This window comes from Cebus imitator, unplaced genomic scaffold, assembly GCF_001604975.1.
Source record: "Cebus imitator isolate Cc_AM_T3 unplaced genomic scaffold, Cebus_imitator-1.0 Scaffold417, whole genome shotgun sequence".
Lineage (NCBI taxonomy): Eukaryota > Metazoa > Chordata > Mammalia > Primates > Cebidae > Cebus > Cebus imitator.
In genome coordinates, this window is record NW_016107732.1 from 654,553 (window position 1) to 678,099 (window position 23,547).

The following is a 23,547-nucleotide window of genomic DNA, read 5'->3' on the forward strand; positions in this document are numbered from 1 at the left end:
GTGTTAATATACTCTGACCACAATAGAATTAATGCAGGAATTACTAGAAAGATAAGCAAAATCCCCAAATATTTACAAATTAAATAACATACATTTTAAAAAGAGCCATGTGTCAAGAAGAATTTTTTTAACTGGAAAACATTCTAAACTCAAAATGAAACCACATCAAACTTGGTGGTAGGTAACGAAAGCAGTTCTTTTTTTTTTTTTAATTTTTATTTATTTATTTATTTTTAAGACGGGGTTTCACCATGTTGGTCAGGCTGGTCTTGAACTCGCGACCTCAGGTGATCTGCCTGCCTTGGCCTCCAATGTGCTTGGATTACAGGTGTGAGCCACCATGCCTGGCCTAAAGCAGTTCTTAGATTTTTAACATTAACATTCCCCCCCATATTAGGGAAAAAAAACAAAGATATGAAATGAAGGACCTCAGCTTCCATGTTAAAAAGTAGCAAAAGAAATGAAATCCAATAAAAGCAGAAGGCATTAGTAAAGGTCAAAATGGAAAAAAATCCCAAAATATCAGAAAACAGAAAATTCAAAAATACCAACTACTTTAAGATAAGTAAAATTGGCCGGGCGTGGTGGCTTACACCTGTAATCCAAGCACTTTGGAGGCCAAAGTGGGTGGATCACCTGAGGTCAGGAGTTCATGACCAGCCTGACCAACATGGTGAAACCCCGTCTTAAAAAAAAAAAGAAAAAGAAAAAAAAAGATAAATAAAATTATAAAATTGATAAATCTCTACCCAAACCAATAAAGGTTAAAAAGAAATATGGACATTACCAGTATCAAGAATAGAAGAGGTAGCACCACTACAAATTCTACAAGTGTGAAAATAATATTTTGAAAAATCTGAGTACTTAAGTGAAACAGACAAACTCCTTGAAAGACACAGACCATCAAAGCTTACTCTAGAGATGGATGGATGGAGTGACAGACAGATGGATGGACAGACAGACGGAGGTATATATGACTAGTACGGCCCTCCATCTACCGTGGAAATCAAACTTGTAGTTAGAAGCCATCCTACAAAACACACTTCAGGCCCAGAGAGACAGACACACACACACATATAGACAGACAGATGTATATATAATGTGTACAGCCTTCTACCATGGAAATCAAACTTGTTGTTATAAACTTTCCTACAAAACAAACTCCAGGCCCAGACAACTTCCTTGGTGAATTCTACCAAACATTTAAGAAAGAAATACTACCAATTATTCACGAACTCTTCCACAAAGTTGAAGAGCCGGAATACTTCCCAACTTATTCTGTGAAGCTAGCATTATGCTGGTACCAAAGCCAAACCTGGGCAAGAAATAAAGAAAATTAGAAAGAAAAAAAAAAAAGCAAGAAAGCAAGCAAGAAAGAAAATTAGAGACTAAGATCATTCATGAACATTGGTGCAAAACTCGTTACAAAAAATAAAAACAAAACAGCACATCAAATTCAACAACGTACATCATGACCAAATGGGAATTATTCCAGAAATGTAAGGCTGACTTAACATTAAAAAAAAAAAAAAAATCAGTTAATGTAATTCACATTAAACAACTAAAAGAGAAAAAGAAAAACACATAGGATTATGAACACTAGAGTCCAAGAGAATGCCCTAAAAATCCCTATTTTCACCTTTGTGTAGTTTTCTTCCACCTTTAACCAGGATTAGCCAGGGTAACCTATGAAATATAGCAGAAGTGATGGCTCATCACTTTCAGTTTAAGGTACTGACAAATACTATGACTTTGGTCTTTTTTTTTTTTTTTTTTTTTTGGAGTCTCACACTGTTGCCCAGGCTGGAGTACAGTGGCACAATGTTGGCTCACTGTAACCTCTGCCTCCCAGGTTCAAGCAGTTTTTCTGCCTCAGCCTCCCAAGTAGCTGGGATTATAGGTACCTGCCACCATACCCAGCTAGTTTTTTGTATTTTTAGTAGAGATGGGATTTCACTATGTCAACCAGGCTGGTCTCAAAGTGGCTTTGTTCTTGTGTGAGTTCTCTCCTGGATCACTTGCTTTGTAACTATTTCTCTACAATGGAATACTCTTAGCAAAGTATAAATGAAAACAAATGAACTATGAATCACAGAACACCATTATGAACCATAAAATAATTTCAGAATTTAAGAAATCAGGAACATTAGAATACATATTAAATTACTGTATCTCTGTTGAATTCTAGGAAAGACAAATAAATCTACAGTGACAACAAATCAATGGCTGCCTGGGGATGGGCGAAGGAAAGTGAGAAAATATAAAGGAAATCAGGAAACTTTTGGGAAAGAAGTGTATCAAAACTTATCAAGCGGTACACTGTAAATATGTGCAGTTTATTGCAAAAATGTTTAGACTGACTTCTGGACAGTAATCTTAGCCATAAGAGACACAGGTATGGGAATATTTCTGTAAACCCTCATAGTAGAGCCAGAGTAATGGAAACACATGTGGATGTACCTTTAGAAGGGTCATATTCCTTACGGTTTGCTGCAGTTTTCCCATCCCCTTAATAATTTGGGTCTCTGCACCAATTATGATTCCTACCTGGGCCTTTTGGAGGACAGCCAGTGTCAACTTCCTACTGAAAAACAGATTTCAGAGACCTTGACAGGTCCCATGAGTTCAAATTCTCCTTAAGAAGCCTTGAGAATAAGAAATATCTTCTGGGGAAAAGGGACCTAATTCACGTTGCTCCCAGATACAGCAGAGATTATCACAACAAATGCCCACTGCTTAGGGTGACCTCAATTACGCAAAAATCCTGACATACAGACCAAAAGATTAGGTCTGCAAAGACTGGCATTCTTTCCTTAAGCAGCAAAGCAAGTTAGGCTGACAGTAGAACAAGAGATATTCTTTGCCATCCTACTATCACCTCAGAGATACAAATAGTTGGAGCTCTCACAAAAGCTGTTCATCCCTTCATACTGGCTTAGCCCAATTCTGTTCTAAACCTAACCCACATAGCGAACAGAATCCCCAAGATTTATGGTAGTCTAAAAATTAAGGCATTTGTTGCAAAACCAGAATATGAGGCAGCCAATTTCAGATTAGATGTCTTAGAGCCCGGACAAATCAATCAGAAGTGCCATGTGAGATCAACCATATCCATGAAGAAGGGAACCCTCTGCTAGTGGTCAGCAGAACAAAGCTCCTATCTTTCTGGCTAAAACTGGGTCATGCTCATGCTTCAACCAGTTGTGGGGCAGATAAAAGTGAGAATCCTTGATGGCCACAGGCTACTGATGATTCCCTCAAGGGAAGGGAGAAGCACAGAGGCCTGCCTTTTGAAGCACATTAGGGTTACTTTTGCACAATGCAGGACTCTTCCAGCACAAAGACAGATGGCTTCTATCAGAGGCACTACCTTGATGAAATTCCAGCAAGGGTCTAGAAAATTCAGCATAGCTCCAGAAAGCTTCCCATATAGCTGGCACTCAGAAGAACCTCCCTAGAGTGAGTGTTTGAGTGTATAAAGTTCTACTTTTGGCTACTGGCTACACATAAAGACTGCTACTCTTGGCGCTTCTCTCTGGGGTCAGTTATTATGTTAAACAAAAAAAATGGAGTATCTATCTTCCAGCCTAAGGCCTTTCTCCAGTGTGAATTTTCCAATGTCGGATGAGGGAAGCTCTCTGCCTGAAGGCCTTCCCACATTCACTGCACTTATATGGCCTTTCTCCAGTGTGAATTCTATGATGCTGAATGAGGACATGTTTGTGGCTAAAGGCTTTTCCACATTCACTGCACACATAAGGCTTTTCACCATTATGAACTCTTTGATGTGCAATAAGGTCAGAGCTTTGGCTAAAGAACTTTCCACATGCAATACACTCATAAGGCCTTGCTCCAGTATGAACACTCCAATGTTTAATGAGTCTGTATTTGTGACCAAAGTACTTTCCACATTCACTGCACTCATAAGGCCTTTCTCCAGTGTGGATACTCTCATGCTGAACAAGTGTAGACTTGTGGCTATAGGCTTTCCCACATTCACTGCACTTGTAAGGCCTTGCTCCAGTGTGTACTCTTTGATGTACAATCAGGTTAGAACTATGATTAAAAACTTTCCCACAAATGCCACACTCGTAAGGCATTTCTCCAGTGTGGATTCTCTGGTGCTGAGCAAGTATGGGTTTGCGACTGAAGGTTTTCCCACATTCACCACACTCATAAGGCCTTTCTCCAGTGTGGACTCTCTGGTGTTGAACGAGTGAGTCTTTGCGGCTAAAGGTTTTCCCACATTCACTGCATTTGTAATGCCTTTTTCCACGGTGAAAGGCCTCCTTACACTTGGTGCTGCTGTGTGGCTTCCATTCATTGTGAGGGACATGGTGCTGGAAAATGCCTGAGCTGGCTAGGAAGTCCTTACAAGCCTCTGTCACAAAAGACATCTCTGATGATTGGACAGGGCAGTTGTTCACAAGAAAGGCCTTGCTCTTTTCCCTTCTAAAGGGTTTCTCTCCACTGTGCTGCTTCTGGTGCTGGTGAAGGTTTGTACTAAACCAGAACTGTTTCCCACACAGGACACACATGTATGGTTTCTGCCCTGGGTGTGTTTCCTGGTGCTCAGCCAAGTGCAAAATGTCTTTTAAGACCAGGCCACATGTCCCACAGGGGTAAGCCTTCTGAGTAAAAGGACTTCCCTTAGGAATCCTGATCTGTGACAATCCTATAGAAAAGCTCTGCTCAAAAGGTATCTCTTCATCCTTCATTCCAGGCCAACAACCTGAAAACAAAGAAATGCTAGTGAAGTACAAATTGACACAGGTGGAAGAGGGGAAGCCTCACTACAAATATGTGTCTAACACAACTAAGACCAAGGTCATAGGACTGTCGTTAGGACAAGGGTCCAAACTCAAGTTCAGCAAATGTGTCCTATACAGTAGTTGGCATCTAAATGTCATAGAATGGAGGAGGCCTCAACTGGGAGAGGACAAAGATGTGGGGTACAGCACAAAAAAGAGGCAGGGTCTCAAAGTCATTCACAATCAGATTTTCTTGGCTGCTGGGGACAGGTAAGAGTTGTGCAAAAGGTTATGGTCCATACCAAAGAAAATCAAATTGCTACTTAGTAGTTGGTTAAGGATTATTTGGGATACACATCTCATGAAACACTAAGTTTAGAACAATGTTGGAAGACACTGTAGAACAAGCCACGGAGAGGAACAGGCAAGACTTGGAGGCAGAGGTATGAAACATCCAGAGGCCAAAGGCCAGAGCATGAAAGTCAAGTGTATAAATGAGAAAGTAGATAAAAATGAAGTATGGCTCAGTGTCCCTAGCACTAATACAACTGTAGGCACTAGGAGGCTATGGAATGATATGAACCCAGCCCTGATATCACACCTTTCCCCAGCTCCCACTTGCCAGGGCCACTCCCACTTAGAGTCCCTGTGGCAACAACTGGAGTCACGTCCATCCAGTCAGGTACCCATCACCAGTGAGGCAACTATGTGGGATGTAAAAGATGTATGTCCTAGGGAAAGACAGAAAAGCACTGGTTTGGATAACCCATATAGAAAACTAAATATTATTAAAATAATCTCAGAGTAGGGTCTTGCCAGAATAGCCCAGTGGTCCTAGCAAGTAGTGACTATAATGGTCCATACAATTCCTGGTATAGGCAGGCCACAGGAACTGTCAGCTAAAGGAAGAGTGCAGAATCCCAGGCACAGAGGTATCATGGATACAGACAGAGGAATTCAGACAAGAAAAGGACAAGATGGATATGACACACTGGGCTGAAAATACAATGCATAACTCCTGAATCCGTCCCTGTAAGGCTTTGAGACAGGAGGTTTTGGGAATGCTCAGGAGGAGGAGGTAGAAGAACAAACAGCCCAAGCCCAGCACTCAGAGAACGTACTACCGGAACTAAGAAAGGGGGCAGTGTCCATGGCTCTGATGTAGGAAGGACAAGGATGCTCTGAAAAAAACGGGAAGGGCAGGGCCCAGTCCAAGTCACTGGGGTGGATGTGATGGCCTTACCCAGAGAGGCCATAAGTGCAAAGTTCTCCAGCATCACATCACGGTACAGGAGCCTCTGAGCCTCATCAAGGAGCACCCACTCCTCTTGGGAGAAGTACACGAACACGTCCTCAAAGTTCACCTGCCCCTGCCACAATTGGGAGAGCCAAGTCCATGAGCAGCATCTCTCCCAAGAACCCCCATCCATGCCCCCACACATCGCCATCCTGTATACCTTCCTACTTAACTCAACTCAGAGGACATATGAGGATCAGGTGCCATTGGTGTTTTCTCCCTCCTCATGGTCCTAATGATGACTGTGTCTACCCATAGCAACCACAGGCAGGTGAAGAATTGTCACCCTCTAAGTTCTGTGCCTAGCATACAAGGCTTCACCCTTCTGTAAGCAAATTCCTCTGGGGTCACTAATATCATGCTTACCAGACAACCAAAGTTGGGCTCGCTTTTCTCCTTTAAGCCCAGAGGTCATTAGTCTACACTTCTTTCTACATGTACATCACTCTTTGGATCACAGTTATCTCACATCTCTGGCTCTCTACCATCACCTTCCTGGCTCACTAAATGAAATGAATATTCTCTTTTAACCTCCAATCTACATAATCAGCTTTAAGCTATTTCAGGATGATTCCCACCCCTTGCTCTTGGTTCCCACCAGGCATTGTAAGAGACCTGCAATTTCTTGAAAACTCCCATTTCAGCCTCACCTCTAAGTATTTGCACAGACTGGTTCCTGTGCCTGGAACAACCTTCCAACCATATTCCAGTGGTTGGCAGAAATGGAAACCCCTCCATAAAACCCCTGGCCCAGACTCAGGACCCTGGGCTTGGGGCTTCTCCAGAGTCCTCAGACCCAAGAGATCGGAGAGTAGCAGGAAAGTGTTCTATATAACACCACAATCCTGGAGAGCATGTTGGGTGGGGTGGGATCTGTGAGAGTATGGACATTCTCCCCTCACCTGTATATGGTCCATAATAACTTCTGAGTTCATGTGAACCTGTGGAGAAAAGGGAGACTGTGAGAGCCAAGCAATCTTGAAGGAACCCCAGAGGCTCAGGCCCGTCCCACGTTCCTATGCTGTTACAAAGTGCCTGGGGGCTGAATGTCTACCCTCTGTGCTTCCATCTTCAAGGATGCCTCTTAACTGTGTTACCTCGGAATAGTGCTCATTATCCGCCCCCATGGCCAAAAAAGTCTGTTCCCCCAAGCTGTCTATGGAATACTTTAAACCCTCAGATCGTGGCTCTCCTTTGTTTAGAACCTTCCATGACTCCCATCACCCTCAGAATAGAAACCCAGCTGCTCAGGATGATATTCCGGGTGTGATCACTTATAACGCACTCTGATCCTTTCAGACACCAAAGACCCAGTTTTCCCAAACGCTCCAGCTGTGTACCACCCCTGAGCCTTTGCATACGCTTGTCCCTCTGCCTGGAACGTCCTTCAACTCATGTCAAATTGGGTTCCAAGCAAAAGTGCCCCGCTGTTCTAGATACAGGGGCCTGAGCTGCAGTAACCCGAGAAGCCGTTCATTCGAAACTTTAGGATTGAGAGATGGGGGTCAGAGCGCGGACTCGCGGACGCAGCACCCACCTGCGCCTGGCCCATCGGTGCAGCCGCCGCCATCAGGCCAGTGAACTACGGAAGGGTGGCGACAAGTGAGAACCTGGGATCAGCCGTGAAGGAACAAACCCAGCGGCTAGGTTACTCAGACAACGCCACTGTCGAATCTCAGGTCCACCTCTCTTCAAGGAAAATGACGCTGTCTCACGTTTTCCCGTTTCTGTCACCTCAGGTCTGACATCGCGTTCCGGAGACTAAGCCAGTAGATTAATGGAAAAGCAAACAAAATGTCCACCCGAGGATGGTTGAGGAAGTCCCGCCCTGGCATTTTCCACACCAACGGTAACGCCCATTTCCTGGGCTTTCATTGGCCCACAACCGCCAAGTTTTCTGGGTAATGTAGTTCCCATGGCACCAATGCTAGTGAGCGGCGTCCGGCGTCACCAGGTCACATCTCTTTGTCACTTGCTCTACCTTTTACCTGAATATTTTAAACTTGTTTTTATTCATAGCTGCTTCCTTCTCATTTTTTTTTTTTTTTGGTGTCAACTCAATTATCACCTTCAAGAAAGCCGCCCACATCCAACTCATCTGAATGGACACTGTCCTGAGCCTTCAGCTTAAACATTTCCAAATGTGTCTTCGGTACAACTGCCATTCCCTCACATTCTCCCCTTTATATCCCCTGTCATTTTCACCACTATTTAGAACAACTTCTGGCATTTTTTATTTACGTTTGCTTGTTCGTTTTTACCATTCTAGGTTCAGCTCCCAATATGGACTTAGCAAATTCTACAAAACCAGACAGATGAGGTAGATTAACAAACTATGGTGTATACAGACAATGGAGTACTACTTAGCAGTATAAAGAATAAAGCATTACTACACAAAACAAGGTGAATCAAGGCTTGAGCATAAGACTGTGTTTGGACAATAACAGGACATAGAGCTGCTTACCTGTTGTGGAACCAAACTGCTCTTCTGAAATATTAGGCTCCTTCCTCCTTGATGAAATGGTTATATTTTCCCATCCTATGGCCTCATCTCTCTGTCTACTTTTCCTTATACTGATAGTTGAGATGGAAAGTTAGTTTGGGCTCTCTAGATGAGGTGGCCAGACTTCAAGTGTCTAAGGACCAGATGGCCATCTCCATGGAAGTCTAGAGTTGCTGGGTGGTGACTCATGCCATTAAGCTCTAAACTTGAGGAGGGCAGGAGATGTCATCAAAATTTATTTAGCTGGTTACAGCCCTCAGTCTTCACTCATTCCCTGCAGCTGCTCATGTGTTGAGCACCTATGATAAGACCTTGAGGTGCATCTGCTTCTCATGCCACCTTGGGTAGGTTAGGCTTTCCAAACACTGAGGAATGTGCTTGCCAGCCCTAAAGGACATATGGCCAAAGGCAGAGTCTTGGACTCAAACTCTGATGTTCTCGTTCCTTATAAACATATAAATATTCCTAAAGGTTGGAAATAAAAATGGATTCCAGAAGTTAGAGAGAAAATATATAGACCCAGCATGTGTTGCTATTTAAAAAAAAAAAATAGCAGCCGGGCGCGGTGGCTCAAGCCTGTAATCCCAGCACTTTGGGAGGCCGAGGCAGGTGGATCACGAGGTCAAGAGATCGAGACCATCCTGGTCAACATGGTGAAACCCCGTCTCTACTAAAAATACAAAAAAAAAATTAGCTGGGCATGGTGGCGCGTGCCTGTAATCCCAGCTACTCAGGTGGCTGAGGCAGGAGAATTGCCTGAACCCAGGAGGCGGAGGTTGCCGTGAGCCGAGATCGTGCCATTGCACTCCAGCATGGGTAACAAGAGCGAAACTCCGTCTCAAAAAAAAAAAAAAAAAAAAATAGCTTCATGGGATTTGTTTTATTAACTCAATGAGATATAAGTGAATTTCTTTTTCTTTTTCTTTTTTTTTTCTTAAGATGGGGTTTCACCATGATGGCCAGGCTGGTCTTGAACTCCTGACCTCAGGCAATCCACCCACCTCAGCCTCCCAAAGTGCTAGGATTACAGGCGTGAGCCACCGCACCTGGCTATAAGTGAATTTCTTATGTAGATAATGATTTTACCTAAGCCAAATGATTAAATAGTCTGCTCTATCCTCACCAATCACATTATTTGCAGTTCTACGCATATGAGTCAGTTTTAGTTGATTGTCTCTTCCTGTGATAAAATTAAGTTGTATACATATACTCTTTATTTCAAAACTGTCACACAGTTCACTATAATGTTCAGAAGAGGTATAGCTTGTTTTTTAATTAATACCACATCTGTGAAAAAACCAGTCATGAAAAACATAGTTTCTTTCTTTTTTTTTTATTTTTTGAGACAGAGTCTTGCTCTGTCGCCCAGGCTGCAGTGCACTGGTGTGATCTTGGCTCACTGCAACCTCTGCCTCCCAGGTTCAAGTGATTCTCCTGGGATTGCAGGCGCCTGCCACCACACCTGGCTAAAAAACAGTTTCCTAGGCATCCTCTCTTTTCACATCACCTTACATGCCTGACACACCCCATCAAGCTAACATTTCCATGACATTTTTATTAATGGTTTTGATAATCATTCTATTAATGTCTTTATAGTCTTACCACATATATATATTTTCCTAAATGTTATATGGGTTTCTTATTGCCAGATTCTGAATTTTCTATATGTTTTCTACTGTGTGAAAGATTCCGTAATATGTTTGTTGGATTTGTTCACAAAGGTTCATGTCATGATGGTCAGCTAATTTTCATGGCTTACCCATAATCTATTAGATGAATGATTCAGAATCCATTCTAATAGATGTTCTCAAGGAAGCAAAACATTTATTCCTTTGCTTGGTTTAAGAAGGGGAAATTTGTCTACACATTGTCCAACTCCTGTCATGGATTCATCACTCCTCACTCTCCTCCTCCTCTCCTCCCCTCCCTTCCACATGCCACATAATTGTCTAACTGAAATAACTAATGCCATAGTTTGAACGGGTAAAGAACATGTGTCTCTCTAGTCTACCATATTCTCAATCCCAATATTGACTCCCCTCCTCCTTTTCAGAGTCAGCTAGTACTGAACACCCATTCCAGAAATCCCCAAGAAGGAGGGAAGGCTTCATTTTCTCTTGTCCTCATAAGTCACCCCAAGGCTGTGTTGAAATTGGCTATTATTCAGCCCACAGGCGGAAGGGGCAGGAAAAGAAGCAGGGAAATTAAACTGACATGAGAGGACTAGATTCAATGGAAATGGAGGTAGTGGGATGACATATAATAAAGGGTTGACATCTTTTTTTAATCAATAGTTGTGTGTTGTAAACAACAATCTAGTATTCTACCCACGTGTGAGGAATTGGCTTTATATTTGGAAATGGAAGAGAAGTGGGAACATGGAGCAGAAAAGGATGAAGGGGAGAAATTCAGGGGGAGTTCACTTACGGGTTTGCCACCTGTTGTTGTGACTGTATACCAATGTTGGGTCCTTGAGGAAGGAAAGAGCACAAATGAGCATGGGGTGAAGGAGGAAAGTAAATCCTTGGGCTCCCCTACACTATCGTCACCTACATCCAGAATTCAGAGCGTTTTCTTATTATCATGCATCAGGCATTGCTTGGCCACTGTTGACTTTAACATTGGGTGTCCCCTTGCCAAGGGAAATTTGGGAATGTATACGTGGCTCTGCCCAAAGAAAACTCTTTATTGTGGCCCTGAAGATCCTCTTCAAGTCCTTCAAAAGAAGGAAAGATTGGAGTATCAGCTGCAGGAAACTGAAATCCAGGCCCATCTCCAATTACAACAGTCTCAGGATGAGTCCGAGAGAACTTCTATACCCTGATTTCTCCTCCATCTCCATCTCCATCAGCTCCATCTCCATCAGCTCCATCTCCATCATCATCTCCATCTCCATAATCTCCATCTATCTCCATCTCCATCATCTCCATCTCCATCATCTCCATCATCTCTATCTCCGTCTCCATCATCTCCATCACCATCATCATCTATTATCTCCATCTCCATCATTACCTATCACCTCCAATCACCATCTCCATCTATCTCCATCTCCATCTCCATCATCATCTATCATTTACATCTCCATCATTAACTATCATCTCCAATCTCCACCTCCGCAGCTACGCCCACTTCCTCGAAGTTTGGCGCATTGGGAACTATGTTGCCTAGAAGGCGCCGCGCCGCTAGGCGGCGACGCTTGGGCAATGAAAAGAGACCTGCCCAAGCGTGCGACGCGCAATCGGCGAGACTTCCGGCGTCGCCCGTCGGCGGTGACTTCCGCTGCTCTAACGGTGAACTTAGCCTGCGGGAAGCTGGTTGTGGGCTGAGGCTACCAGCGCCGGAAGGCGCGTTAGCGACGCGCACTGCTCTTGCCGCTCAGAGGGGAGTCTGAGGCTCGGTGGCGGCGCCTAGAGTGGCCCAGGTGCTCTCCTCGGTCTGTCGTTGTCTCCCCCGCCCGGCTCAACCCACAGGCTCTGATGGCGGCGGCCGCGCTGAGGGAGCCCGCTCAGGTGAGCGCCGCGTTCTCCTGGCGTCCCCTGAATCCTAAAGCCCTGTGAGGGCCGCCTGCTCAGGTCCCCGGGTGGTGGGGCTTGATACGCAGTGTGATGGATTAGGAAGGGAGGGCAAGGGGCCTGGCTCGCAAAGATGTGAGGCACACTCCGCGAGTCCCGAACCTGAGGCCTCCTGGTGTCTGTAGTAGGCAGCTTGGGAAGGGACGAGTCAAGTGTGGAGCCACAGCAGCTGCGCCTTCATCCTGAGGGGGCTACGGTGGCCGCGGAGGGCTGGGGACAGAAGAGTGACACGATCCGTTTCAAAAAGTTTACCAAAGGCAAAACAGACTGGAGTGAGGGTGAGGCGGGTAAAGACAGACCTGTGAGTAGGTAAACTCAATAGACTAGACAAGTAGAACTGGGCCATAGAGAAGGAGTAGTGATCAGATCTTGGGTGGATTTCAAAAACTGAACAGACGGGAATTCCTGTTGCATCAGATGTGACTGTGAAAGAAAGTAAGGAATGAAGAGCCATTCTGGATTTTTATTTGTATTTTTGTTTGTTCCTGAATATCAAGAAGAATGGAGATGGGGAAGGCTACACAGGGAGTAGGTTTTGGGCATGGTGATCCTGAGATGTCCCAGAGTGGAGGTGTCATGACCACATGGGCAGCTTGCTTACTCACATCTGGAAGTTTGGGAAGCGATCTGGGCTGGAGATACCCAAGACGTGGTGGGTAGAGGCCTGGATTAGGGTAAGGACTGGGGCTCCTATTTAGGAGCGAGAATCTTAAGGTTTTCTTTCAGATGGGCCCTGAGGTGAGAGAAGGGAGAGATGGGCCTGTAGGATGGGGCTGCCTCTATAGCATGGAGTTTTGTGGCCCGAAGTGGGTCTATCTGGTGTCTGCAGGAATGGAGGATTATAAAGACCCAGGACTGGATGGATACTGCAGGGTAGTATTAAGGTTTTCCACTCCAGGCTCAGCAGGTCCTCATGTCCAGTCCATCTGGAGAAGAGGAAGGGTCAGCCAGGCTGGTGGAGCAGCCCCTTTGGTGCCTAAGTTTCCCTAGCCATCAGCACAGGAGAGATGATAACTGCTCCAGTAGAAGGGCTCTCAGCAGTATTGCCTTCAGGAGAGTATGTAACAGGCAGCCAGATTACCAAAAGAAATGGTATCTGCTCAGGTTCCTCAGAGCCAGGTCCCAGTTTATTAACTTGTGAATTTATGAGTTAAGTACTTATTTAAGCACTGATTGATCATAGTTCATATGCACACAGAGGCAAATAAAACAACACAGGTTTATTAAGTTAAACTGATGTAAGCACTTCATAATTGGTTGTAAACTTAATATACTGTAAAGTATTAAGATAAAATACCTTAAATATCACATTCTTAATTAAAAAGTATGTTAAAGAAACCCACATTTTTGCTGGGCATGGTGGCGCATGCCTGTAGTCCCAGCTACTCGGGAGGCTGAGGTGGAAGGATCGCTTGAGCCGAGGAGCTCTGGGCTCTAGTGCGCTATGCTGATTGGGTGGCTGCACTAAGTTTGGCATCAATATGGTGACCTCCCGGGAGCAGGGCACCACCAGGTTGCCTAGGAGAGGTGAACAGGCCCAGGTCGAAAACGGAGCAGGTCAGAATTCCTATGCTGATCAGTAGTGGGATCGTGCCTGTGAATAGCCACTGCACTCCAGCCTGGGCAACATAGCGAGACCTCGTCTCAAAAAAAAAAAAAAAAAGATGTGAGGTATACTCAGAGTGCCGAGCCTACGGCCTCCTGGTTCAGGTAAGTAAGTAAGGAGGCCACATAAAAGATGTGCACCTCACACTTTTTTTTTTTTTTTTTCCGAGACAGAGTTTTGCTCTTGTTGCCCAGGCTGAAGTGCGATGGCAAAATCTCTGCTCACTGCAACCTTTGCCTCCTGGGTTCAAGCAATTCTCCTGCCTCAGCCTCCTGAGTAGCTGGGATTATAGGCACTTGTCACCATGCCTAGCTAATTTTTGTATTTTTGGTAGAGATGAGGTTTCACCATGTTGGCCAGGCTAGTCTCAAAATCCAGACCTCAGGTGATCCGCCCACCTCAGCCTCCCAAAGTGCTGAGATTACAGGTGTGAGCCACTGCACCCAGCCAGAAACCCACACTTTCAAAACCTACCAGTTTATTTGCACTGAAAATGTTGACAGAAACATTAATTATGTGTACAGTAAGAGTTGATACTTAGTCCTAGACACATAAGAATGAGTTTGATACAAACAGTAGTCCTATTGAGTGAATACCATTATTATTGCCATGTTGCAGATGGCAACACCAAGGCACAGGGAAATTGTGCATTCTTCCAAAAGCCCACAACAGGTAAGAGGCATTACTAAGAACCAAAGTCCAGATTGTAGATAGTCAGGCACACCTGACTCCAGGGTAGAGGAGGGGGCTTGGATGATCCTTTGCCAACATCACTGTCTGCTTCTCATGGCCTTGTTTTTCCATAGATTCTTGTGGCTGCAGAGTTACTTATAGACAATGAAGAGGTAAGTGGAGGATGTTTAAGGTCCTCATCCTCCTCAACTCCTACCTACATGGTCTTCAGAATTATGGTGTCTTGGGACTCCTTGCTTGTTATTCTCACTGCCGTTCCATTTGAGTTCCCTGGAAGATGATCATACAAAGTCAGGGCCCTGAGTCCAGACTATATAATTTTACTTATTTATTTAGAGATAGAGTTTCACTCTTGTTGCCCAGACTGGAGTGCAGTGGTGTGTTCTCAGCTCACCGCAACCTCTACCTCTGGGGTTCAAGCGATTCTCCTGTCTCAGCCTCCCAAGTAGCTGGGATTACAGGCGTGTGCCACAACACCTGGCTAATTTTGTATTTTTAGTAGAGACGGGTTTCCTCTATGTTGATCAGGCTGGTCTCGAACTCCCGACTTCACTTGATCCACCTGCCTCAGCCTCCCAAAGTGCTGGGATTACAGGCGTGAGCCACTGTGTCTGGCCCAGACTATATATTACATGGAGGGATTCTCATTGCTGGCAACCAATGACAGGTTTAGAAGGTATAGTGATCAACATTAGAAAATACATGGGGGTAAGGTTGTGCTGGGAATGCCTAGGCAACCTTAGATCTCCGTTATGTCAAACATCAGCAAGTATAAGGTAGACCCGAAGTGGTTGGCTGAGGAGCTGAGCCTCTGTTCTTTGTATTTTTGTTTGTTCCTTAATATCAGGAAGGATAGAAATGTGGAAGGCTGCAAAGCGAGTATGGACCAGTCTTAACAAGCTTTTTCTGCTATTGAGAACAACTGTAGGGTTAAAGGTAGAGGCAGGGAGATCAACAAAGAGACTACTGCAGTTATCTAGGGAGTGCTGACCAGAATGGTGCCTGTGGACATAGGAGATGTGGTTGGAGTCTGTGTTTTTTAAGTAGATGTGAGCAGATTTTCTAAAGTGTAGGGTTGGGGAGAGAGAGGTGAATGGTAAGAGTAATTTTCAATGGGAATAATTAAACTAGTTTCGGCCATGTTGAAATGAGATTTTCCAGAGACCCTTGAGTGTATTCATTGAATGGGCACCTGGACAGAGAAGTCTGGAATTCAGTGAAGGGTTCAGATTGGAGACCCACACAATACAGCTGGTATGTGGACCAAGATGGAGCAGTGGAGCAGATTTAGGAGGGAGCATCTTGAGGTCCTTTTGGTAATGCCATTAGATAATAAGGGAGAATGTATAGGGGCCAAGAATTGGTTCTCTTGCTTGGATACCTGGATGGGAGTGGTGGACTTCACAAGGACATGAAGGCAAATGGTGGCCATGGGGAAGGGGATGTAGGGGTGAGGAGGGTCTGGCTGGTGGCCAAGGTTCCTGTGGGGGTAGACATGAGATGGACATGAAGTTATAATGGACATGAAAGATAACAGGAAGGCTGGCACTGCTGGTTATTCATCCAACTGTGGAATCACAAGGCTTTTGTTCTTACCTGGGACCTGGGGAGTTTCTCAGGCTGCTGGATTAGCTCAAGATCAAATGAGGTCGTCTGGGAGAATTGCTAGGCCTGGTTTGGGAGACATATGGCCTAGGCTTATTTTTTTCTGTTTTTTGAGACTCAGTTTTGCTCTTGTTGCCCAGGCTGGAGTGCAATGGCGTGATCTTGACTCACCGCAACCTCTGCTTCCAGGTTTAAGCAGTTCTCCTGCCTCAGCCTCCGGAGTAGCTGGAATTACAGGCATGCACCATGCCCTGCTAATTTTGTGTCTTTAGTAGAGATGAGGTTTCTCCATGTTGGTCAGGCTGGTGTTGAACTCCTGACGTCAGGTTATCTACCCACCTTAGCTTCCCAAAGTGCTGGGATTATAGGTGTGAGCCCTGTGCCTGGCCAGGTCTGGGATTTTAATAAGAGTCAGAGCAAGGGTGACACAGGAAGGGACAGCTTTTCAACACAGAAATGGAAGAGTGCCAGAGGTGTCCAGATACGCATGCAATTCCAGGTAGCTGAAGATGAAGCAAGAAAAACAGCCAAGTAGGGAGGCCTTCAAAGTGGGGCTGAGAGTTGCTCCTGCCATTCAGTGCCATTGGAGGTCTAGGATGGCATGTTCTCATTGCATTTGGTAAGTGCCCTCTGAATGCCATGTGTAGACTGGCATGTGGTGACGCTTGGAGGGGGAATATAAGGTGGTGTCGGAGGCGGTGGATGTGGTACAGAGTATGTGCATATTCTAGTGAGTGTAAACAGATGGCCCCAGGACCTTGTATTGGGGGCTTAAGGGACAACACTGATACAAATTTGATTGTATTTGGGAAACACAATCTGGGGGACTCAAGGCCAGTTGTCTGGCAAGAGAAGAGTAGGACTCTGCATACCATGCCCAGAGCTGAGATGGACTCTTATCTGCCTACCTGCCTGTCGTTGCTCAATGGGACCATGAGGAAAGAGTGGGCGTAAGTGGCTCTGGGGCAGGGTCTTTCCTCTGAGATGGGGATTAGGGAAGAGGGTGAGCAGGGGTGTATATTTGGAGAGATGTCTAAAGTCCCCATTAAGGAGACCACATATAAACTCAACTCTCTCCATCTTAGCAGGGCTGTGTGGCCTTTGAGGACGTGGCTGTCTACTTCTCCCAGGAGGAATGGAGATTGCTTGATGAGGCTCAGAGGCTCCTCTACCGCAATGTGATGCTGGAGAACTTTTCACTTATGGCCTCTCTGGGTAAGGTTCTCACACCTCATCCCAGCATCCTGGGCTGGGCTCAGCTCTTCCTCCTTTTTCTGGGGACAAGTCTGTTCTTCCCAAAGCTGAATTGTGGGCACTGAATCCTTCTCCAATATCATGAAGTATCTATTGTAATAGGCCTGGGCTGTGTATACTACCACCTTCTCTCCCCAAGCTGCCCCAGAGCTGTGGAGGAAAGGATTTGGGGGTCGGCAGTCTTGCAGTCAGTTTGATGGATCTTACCCCTGGTGGCCTCTCTGTGGCCTGGTGACACTGTGCAGATCTGTGGCAGTTCTGTGTCCCTATATTCTGCCTGCTGCTTCTAGCCAACATATCTGGGTGTCTGTCTGTGCCAGGAATTGAGTCACTAATGTGATTGTTATTTGACTGGCTTGTTCCTGCAAGAACATCCTCCAAGGTTCTTTCTGTACCATTTTGTTTTCTTTCCTGTGGTCCATGATGGGATAAGTCATTCTGGCTCAGTGCTGCCACTGAGCTATCCTTTTCTTTAGGACTTGCATCTTCCAAGACCCATGAAATAACCCAGCTGGAGTCATGGGAAGAGCCCTTCATGCCTGCTTGGGAAGTTATGACTTCAGCCATACCAAGAGGTACTTGGTGGGTGGAGCTCAGGGAGGTATGAACTCAGGGATGGGTTCATATCATACCAGGAGTCTTTCCAGTGGGTCAGATATTTTGATACCAAAGCAAGGGGTCATTGCTGATTTCTATCTTTTCTTCCTCAGTCACCCATTTATATCTTCTGATATCTGACCCAGGGCCATTCCCCACCTCTCTGTCCTCCGTGTTTGACCCAGTCCTCAGCAGCACCCTTCAGCAATGGCTTTCACTGAATGTGTGGTGAGGTGGGGGCTTATCTTTGCATAGTCCTTGAAAACCAGCTGTTTGGTTGCAGTTAGTATTTTCTGGTCCTGGACATACCCTTCTGTGCTGTGTTCCTGTGTCTCCAGCAGCCAAAGCCCTATGGAAGGCCATTTGGAGATAATTGTGTTGGGGACCCTGTCTCTCCTCCTTCTGCTACATCCCATCCTTGCATCTTTGATGCTCATAAGTCCTCCCCAAATCGAATTCATGAACTGGCCAGTTTCAGCATTGCACAGCAGGCCCTTCCTTGCTGAGAGCTAGCACCCTCATTTCTGTCAGCAGTTCCAGGCACTAGTTACTGGGTGAGTCAGACACATTTGTGAGAGTGCTACCTCCTCACACCAAAGTCTATATATACTTCAACAACATTTCTTCCAGGTTGTTGGCATGGAGTGGAGGCCAAGGAGGCTCCTAAGCAGAGTGCTTCTGTAGGAGCGCCTGGTTCAAATGTTCAGCAACACCAGAAGCAGCACTGTGGAGAGGAACCCTTAAAAAGAGAAGAGGGCAGGATCCCAGTTTTGAGAAGTTGCAGAATCCACCTGTCAGAGAAGTCCTTGCAAAGCAGGGAGGTTGGAAAGGACCTTCCAACCAGCTCAGGTCTTCTTAAGCACCAGATGACTCACAGGGGAGAGGAGTCACATAGGACTACCAAAAGTAGGGAGGCCTTTCATGCTGGAAAAAGGCATTACAAATGCAGTGAATGTGGGAAAGCCTTTGGTCAGAAATATTTACTTGTTCAGCACCAGAGACTACATACTGGGGAAAAGCCTTATGAATGCAGTGAATGTGGGAAGTTATTTAGCCATAAGTCCAACCTTTTTATACACCAAATAGTTCACACTGGAGAAAGGCCTTATGGCTGTAGTGACTGTGGGAAATCCTTTAGCCGTAATGCTGACCTCATTCAACACCAGAGAGTTCACACTGGAGAAAAGCCGTTTACATGCAGTGAATGTGGAAAGGCTTTCAGGCATAATTCCACACTTGTTCAGCATCACAGAATCCACACTGGAGTAAGGCCTTATGAGTGCAGTGAATGTGGGAAATTGTTTAGTTTCAACTCCAGCCTCATGAAACATCAGAGAGTTCACACTGGAGAAAGACCTTATAAGTGCAGTGAATGTGGAAAATTCTATAGCCACAAATCCAGCCTTATCAATCATTGGCGTGTTCACACTGGAGAAAGACCTTATGAGTGCAGTGAATGTGGGAAATTTTTTAGCCAAAGCTCAAGCCTCATGCAACATCGAAAAGTTCACACTGGAGAAAAGCCTTTTAAGTGCAATGAATGTGGGAGATTCTTTAGTGAGAATTCCAGCCTTGTTAAACATCAGAGGATTCACACTGGAGCAAGGCCTTATGAGTGCAGGGAATGTGGGAAATTTTTTCGCCACAGCTCCAGTCTTGTTAAACATCGAAGGATTCACACTGGAGAAATGCAGTGATTGTGGGAAGCCCTTTAGCCAGCATTTCAACCTTGTTCAACACCAGAAAGTTCACCTTGGAAAAATGTCTTGAAGGTAACAAATGGAAATCCATTAGGCACATCTCCAGTCTCATTCAACATTGGACAGTTCACAGAGTCCAATTTAGTGAATGTGGAAAAAGGCTTTAGCTGTTTTTAGGCAATTTAGTGAATGTGGAAAAAGGCTTTAGCTAAAGGCCTAACTCTAGTCAACACCAGAAAGTTTAGACTGGAGAAGGCGTTAGGGTGGCAGGTTATATACTGTTTCTGAATCAATATGACCTGATTTAAAACAAACTTTGAGAATGGCCTTTATGAGGGAGCTGGCAATTGAACATCATTCATCTAAATATGCATCCTGGAGGCAGGATGAGAATTCGTGACAGATTGCCCCTCCTGAGAAGACAGCCCTTTGCCTGGGAGCTCCAGGGAGAGGGAGCCCTGTATTCCTGGCTGCACCCAGTCTGGAATGGAGTTTTAATCTCGCTGAGCTTGGAGGTGGGGGAGGGAAGGAGTGGTCTTGGTTCATGTGGGACTGACTTTTGCTGTTCTTATGAATATTAGATCTTCTTTAATATTTATTTGCCGTATATCCTTGTGACCATTTCCAGAGACTGAATTGTGTTTTTATAATTTTCACCAGTTTGGGTGCATAACAGGTCTGCAAAGCTCCTCACTCAGTTATTTTATAAGTTGATCCAAATGTTTGAAATTTTAAGAACTTGCCAAATTGTGTTCTAAATGGTTAGCATTTCACATTTCCTTCTGGAGTATATTAGATTTTCTGTTTCTTCACATTACTGACAGTTTATATGTATGGAAGTCATAGGCCGTTGATTTTAGCCATTTTAGTAAGTATGCAGTAGTAGTTCATTGTAGTTCTTACTTTGTATTTTCTGAGGACTGTTTTGAGCATTTTTAAATGTGCTTATTTGTCACCCATGTATCTTCTTTAGTGAAATATCTGTTGGTATTTTTTCCCTGTTTTTAAAACATTTGGTTGGTTACAAGTTCTTAATATTTCTGGAGACAAATTCCTTATTTGATGTAAGCGTTGCCAATATTTTCTCATGGTCTGTGGCTTTTGTTTTCTTTTTTAAAATTTAGAGATGAGGTCTTGCTATGTTGCACAGACTAGTCTGTAGCTCCTGGCCTCAAGTGATCCTCCTGCCTCTGTCTCCTAAAATGCTGGCGTTACAGGCATGAGTCACCATGCTTGGCCTTGTTTTCAGTTCTTTTTTTTTGTTTGTTTGTTTGTTTTGAGATGGAGTTTTGCTCTTGTTACCCAGGCTGGAGTGCAATGGCGCGATCTCAGCACACCACAACCTCCACCTCCTGGGTTCAGGCAATTCTCCTGCCTCAACCTCCTCAGTAGCTGGGATTACAGGCACGCGCCACCATGCCCAGCTAATGTTTTTTGTATTTTTAGTAGAGACGGGGTTTCACCATGTTGACCAGGATGGTCTCGATCTCTTGACCTCGTGATCCACCCACCTCGGCCTCCCAATGTGCTGGGATTACAGGCTTGAGCCACCGTGCCCGGCCTGTTTTCAGTTCTTAACAGTATCTTTCCAAGAGTAGATTGTCTTAATTTTTAAGAAGTCCAGTTTTTCTGTTTGTTATTTTATTCATTGTGCATTTGGTGTTGTATTCTCTATCATATCTTTGTCTATAAATAAAAGCCTTATGTGAGTATGCTACTATAGTCTTATGAATCTTTTAAAATATCCAACTTCTGAAATATTTATAGGTTTAACTACAGATAAAGAATTCAGTGCATATAGATAATGTGCACATATTTCCAATCTTTTCTGAGATAGCCTAGCAAGCAGTGGCATGCCAGTAGCTTTGAGTACATTTAATTCCCATTTATTGGTTTATATAATTTTTTAAAAACAGAATCAGAAGTCTTTAGAGAAGAGGCTGTTTTCAGGTTGTGACAGAAAAGGTACAACATGAGTCTAGGAAATATTGCATTGGAAACTGAAGAAATTCTCATAGAATAATGTTTATTTATTTGCTTTCTATTGCTATCCTGGCAGATCACCACGAACTTATGGTTTAAACAACGCAAATATGTTATCTTACTGTTCTGTAGGTCATAAGTATAACAGAGATCTCACAGGACTAAAATCAAAGTGTCGGCATGATTGTGTTTCTAGAATCTCAGGGAGAATCTGTTTCTTGCTTATTTGAGTTGTTAGCATATTTAAGTTCTTCGTGGTTGTAGGACTGCAATTTTTCTTGATGGCATCAGCTGAGAGTCATCCCTAGAACATGTAAGAACTTTTACAAAATATTAAAGGAAGAAGTAATACCGATTGTATACAAACTCTTAGAAAAAGATAAAGGTTTGAACAGTTCTGGACTATATGAAAGTTACCATTAACAGGACACCAAAGCAGGCAATGACATTAAACAGAACTATAGACCAATAACTGTGTGAATATAGGCACAGAGCTTTCATAAAATTTTAGCAAATTGAGGCACTTGTCCTTCAAATTGCCCACTGGGTCTCATCCAAGCATACTTGCCTTTCTTTCCTGTTCTAAAGCCTTTTTAAATAAATTTGCACTCATGCTAAAACAAAAAAAATTTAGCAAATTGAATTCAGCCATATACAAACAATAATAAAACTTATTGAGGTTTATCAAGAATACAAGTTCGATCCAATAATTCAAACCCTATTAATATAATCTATATTAACAGACTAAAATAGAAATCTCAAAACTGTAATAAAAGCGTTTTACAAAATTCAAAACTAGGTTTTGATAAACTCAGCAAACTAGAACAAGATGATTCCCTCTACCTGATATAGCACATCTATGAAAAACAAACAGCTAACAGCACATTTGATATATATGTGATCAAGTATTTGATAAGCTGATTTTCCCCAATATTATTATTATTAGGAATAATAAGATAAATTTGTCAACATTCATAATTTCTAGTTTAAAAAAAAAAAGATTGAAAGATTGTACAGGCAGAACCCAAACTGTCTGTATTTACATATGACATGATAATATTGAAAATTCCAAATTGTCTACTAAAAAGCTACTAGCTCTAATAATTGAGTTTAGCAAGGCCTAAGATAAAAAGGCTAGTGTGCAAAAAGTATGTGTCTCTATACTGGGTTGATGTATTAGCTAGCAAATACCTGCTTGGCAACTGAAAAAGGCATTTCACAATAGCATAAAAATAAGAAATATTTAGAAATAAATTTAACAAAATATGTTCAAGAACTGTAAAAACATTGCTGAGGGACATTAAAGAAGGCATAAATAAATGATACAGCAAGTTCCTGAATCTGAGATTTAATACTTTTAAGTTGTCAGTTTTCCTTTAACTGTTCTATAGGTTGAGACAATCCCAATAAAAACCCAATTTTTTAAATAAAAATTTACAAATGTATTCTGAAAAGTTACATGGAAATACAAAGGGCCTGTACTAATTGTCAAAACAATTTTATAAATAAGAATAAATTTGAAACTGCATGCCTTTCATGTCACCTCTCATTTACCCGATTCATTGCCTGGTCCTCTCACCTGTGGGCTGAGCACTGGCTGACATTATCACAGCTTTGGCATGACTTATGAAGCAAGGGATATGATGGTGACTGAGGGTTGGAGGGATCTTGGTCACTTCGTTTCCTTACTTCATTGTGGTCACAAAGATTTCCCTCAATTATCTCCTAGAAGTTGTATAGTTTTGGTTTTACATTTATGTCTATGAATTGTTTTGGGTTAAATTTTAGAATAGAACTTGCTGGAACATGGGTTAAATTATCAGGAAAAATGGCAAATTATAAAAATGGCTACTTTTTTGGGGAAAAAAAGCAAATAGCAAGATGATGGTGTTATTCATAGAAATAAGAGTGACAGAGAGAGTTAGACATGGTGATAAAAGCTGAGAAACCGGCCAGGCGCGGTGGCTCAAGCCTGTAATCCCAGCA

General features: G+C 43.7%; 2 protein-coding genes and 1 long non-coding RNA gene across 11 annotated transcripts; 1 reads left to right on the plus strand and 2 right to left on the minus strand.

Moving 5' to 3' along the window:
* Positions 1-2,317: 2,317 nt before the first annotated feature.
* ZNF772 (zinc finger protein 772) lies at positions 2,318-7,839 on the minus strand. Of its 3 annotated transcripts, none has more exons than XM_017509503.2 (4): positions 7,586-7,839; positions 6,951-6,989; positions 5,995-6,121; positions 2,318-4,732 (listed from the first exon to the last, which is right to left on the minus strand). In XM_017509503.2, exons 1-4 carry the CDS (start codon positions 7,616-7,618, stop codon positions 3,588-3,590), a joined length of 1,344 nt encoding a protein of 447 aa, XP_017364992.1. In that variant the 5' UTR covers positions 7,619-7,839; the 3' UTR covers positions 2,318-3,587. The 3 variants fall into 3 exon arrangements, with proteins under 3 accessions (XP_017364992.1, XP_037587664.1, XP_017364993.1); XM_037731736.1 differs by having other exon boundaries at positions 6,699-6,989; positions 7,586-7,711; XM_017509504.2 differs by lacking the exon at positions 5,995-6,121 and having other exon boundaries at positions 7,586-7,831.
* LOC119468368 lies at positions 2,318-23,547 on the minus strand. The gene is made up of 2 exons (XR_005197039.1): positions 23,511-23,547; positions 2,318-3,227 (listed from the first exon to the last, which is right to left on the minus strand). It is a non-coding gene; the product is annotated as an uncharacterized LOC119468368 (long non-coding RNA).
* Positions 11,604-23,500, plus strand: ZNF419 (zinc finger protein 419). Of its 7 annotated transcripts, none has more exons than XM_037731742.1 (5): positions 11,624-12,060; positions 14,536-14,574; positions 17,113-17,242; positions 17,758-17,856; positions 18,220-18,590. In XM_037731742.1, the coding sequence occupies exons 1-5, from the start codon at positions 12,028-12,030 to the stop codon at positions 18,249-18,251; spliced, it is 333 nt and encodes a 110-aa protein (XP_037587670.1). In that variant the 5' UTR covers positions 11,624-12,027; the 3' UTR covers positions 18,252-18,590. The 7 variants fall into 7 exon arrangements, with proteins under 7 accessions (XP_037587671.1, XP_037587672.1, XP_037587670.1 ...); XM_037731741.1 differs by having other exon boundaries at positions 11,625-12,060; positions 18,217-18,590; XM_037731743.1 differs by lacking the exons at positions 17,758-17,856; positions 18,220-18,590 and adding an exon at positions 21,694-23,500 and having other exon boundaries at positions 11,604-12,060.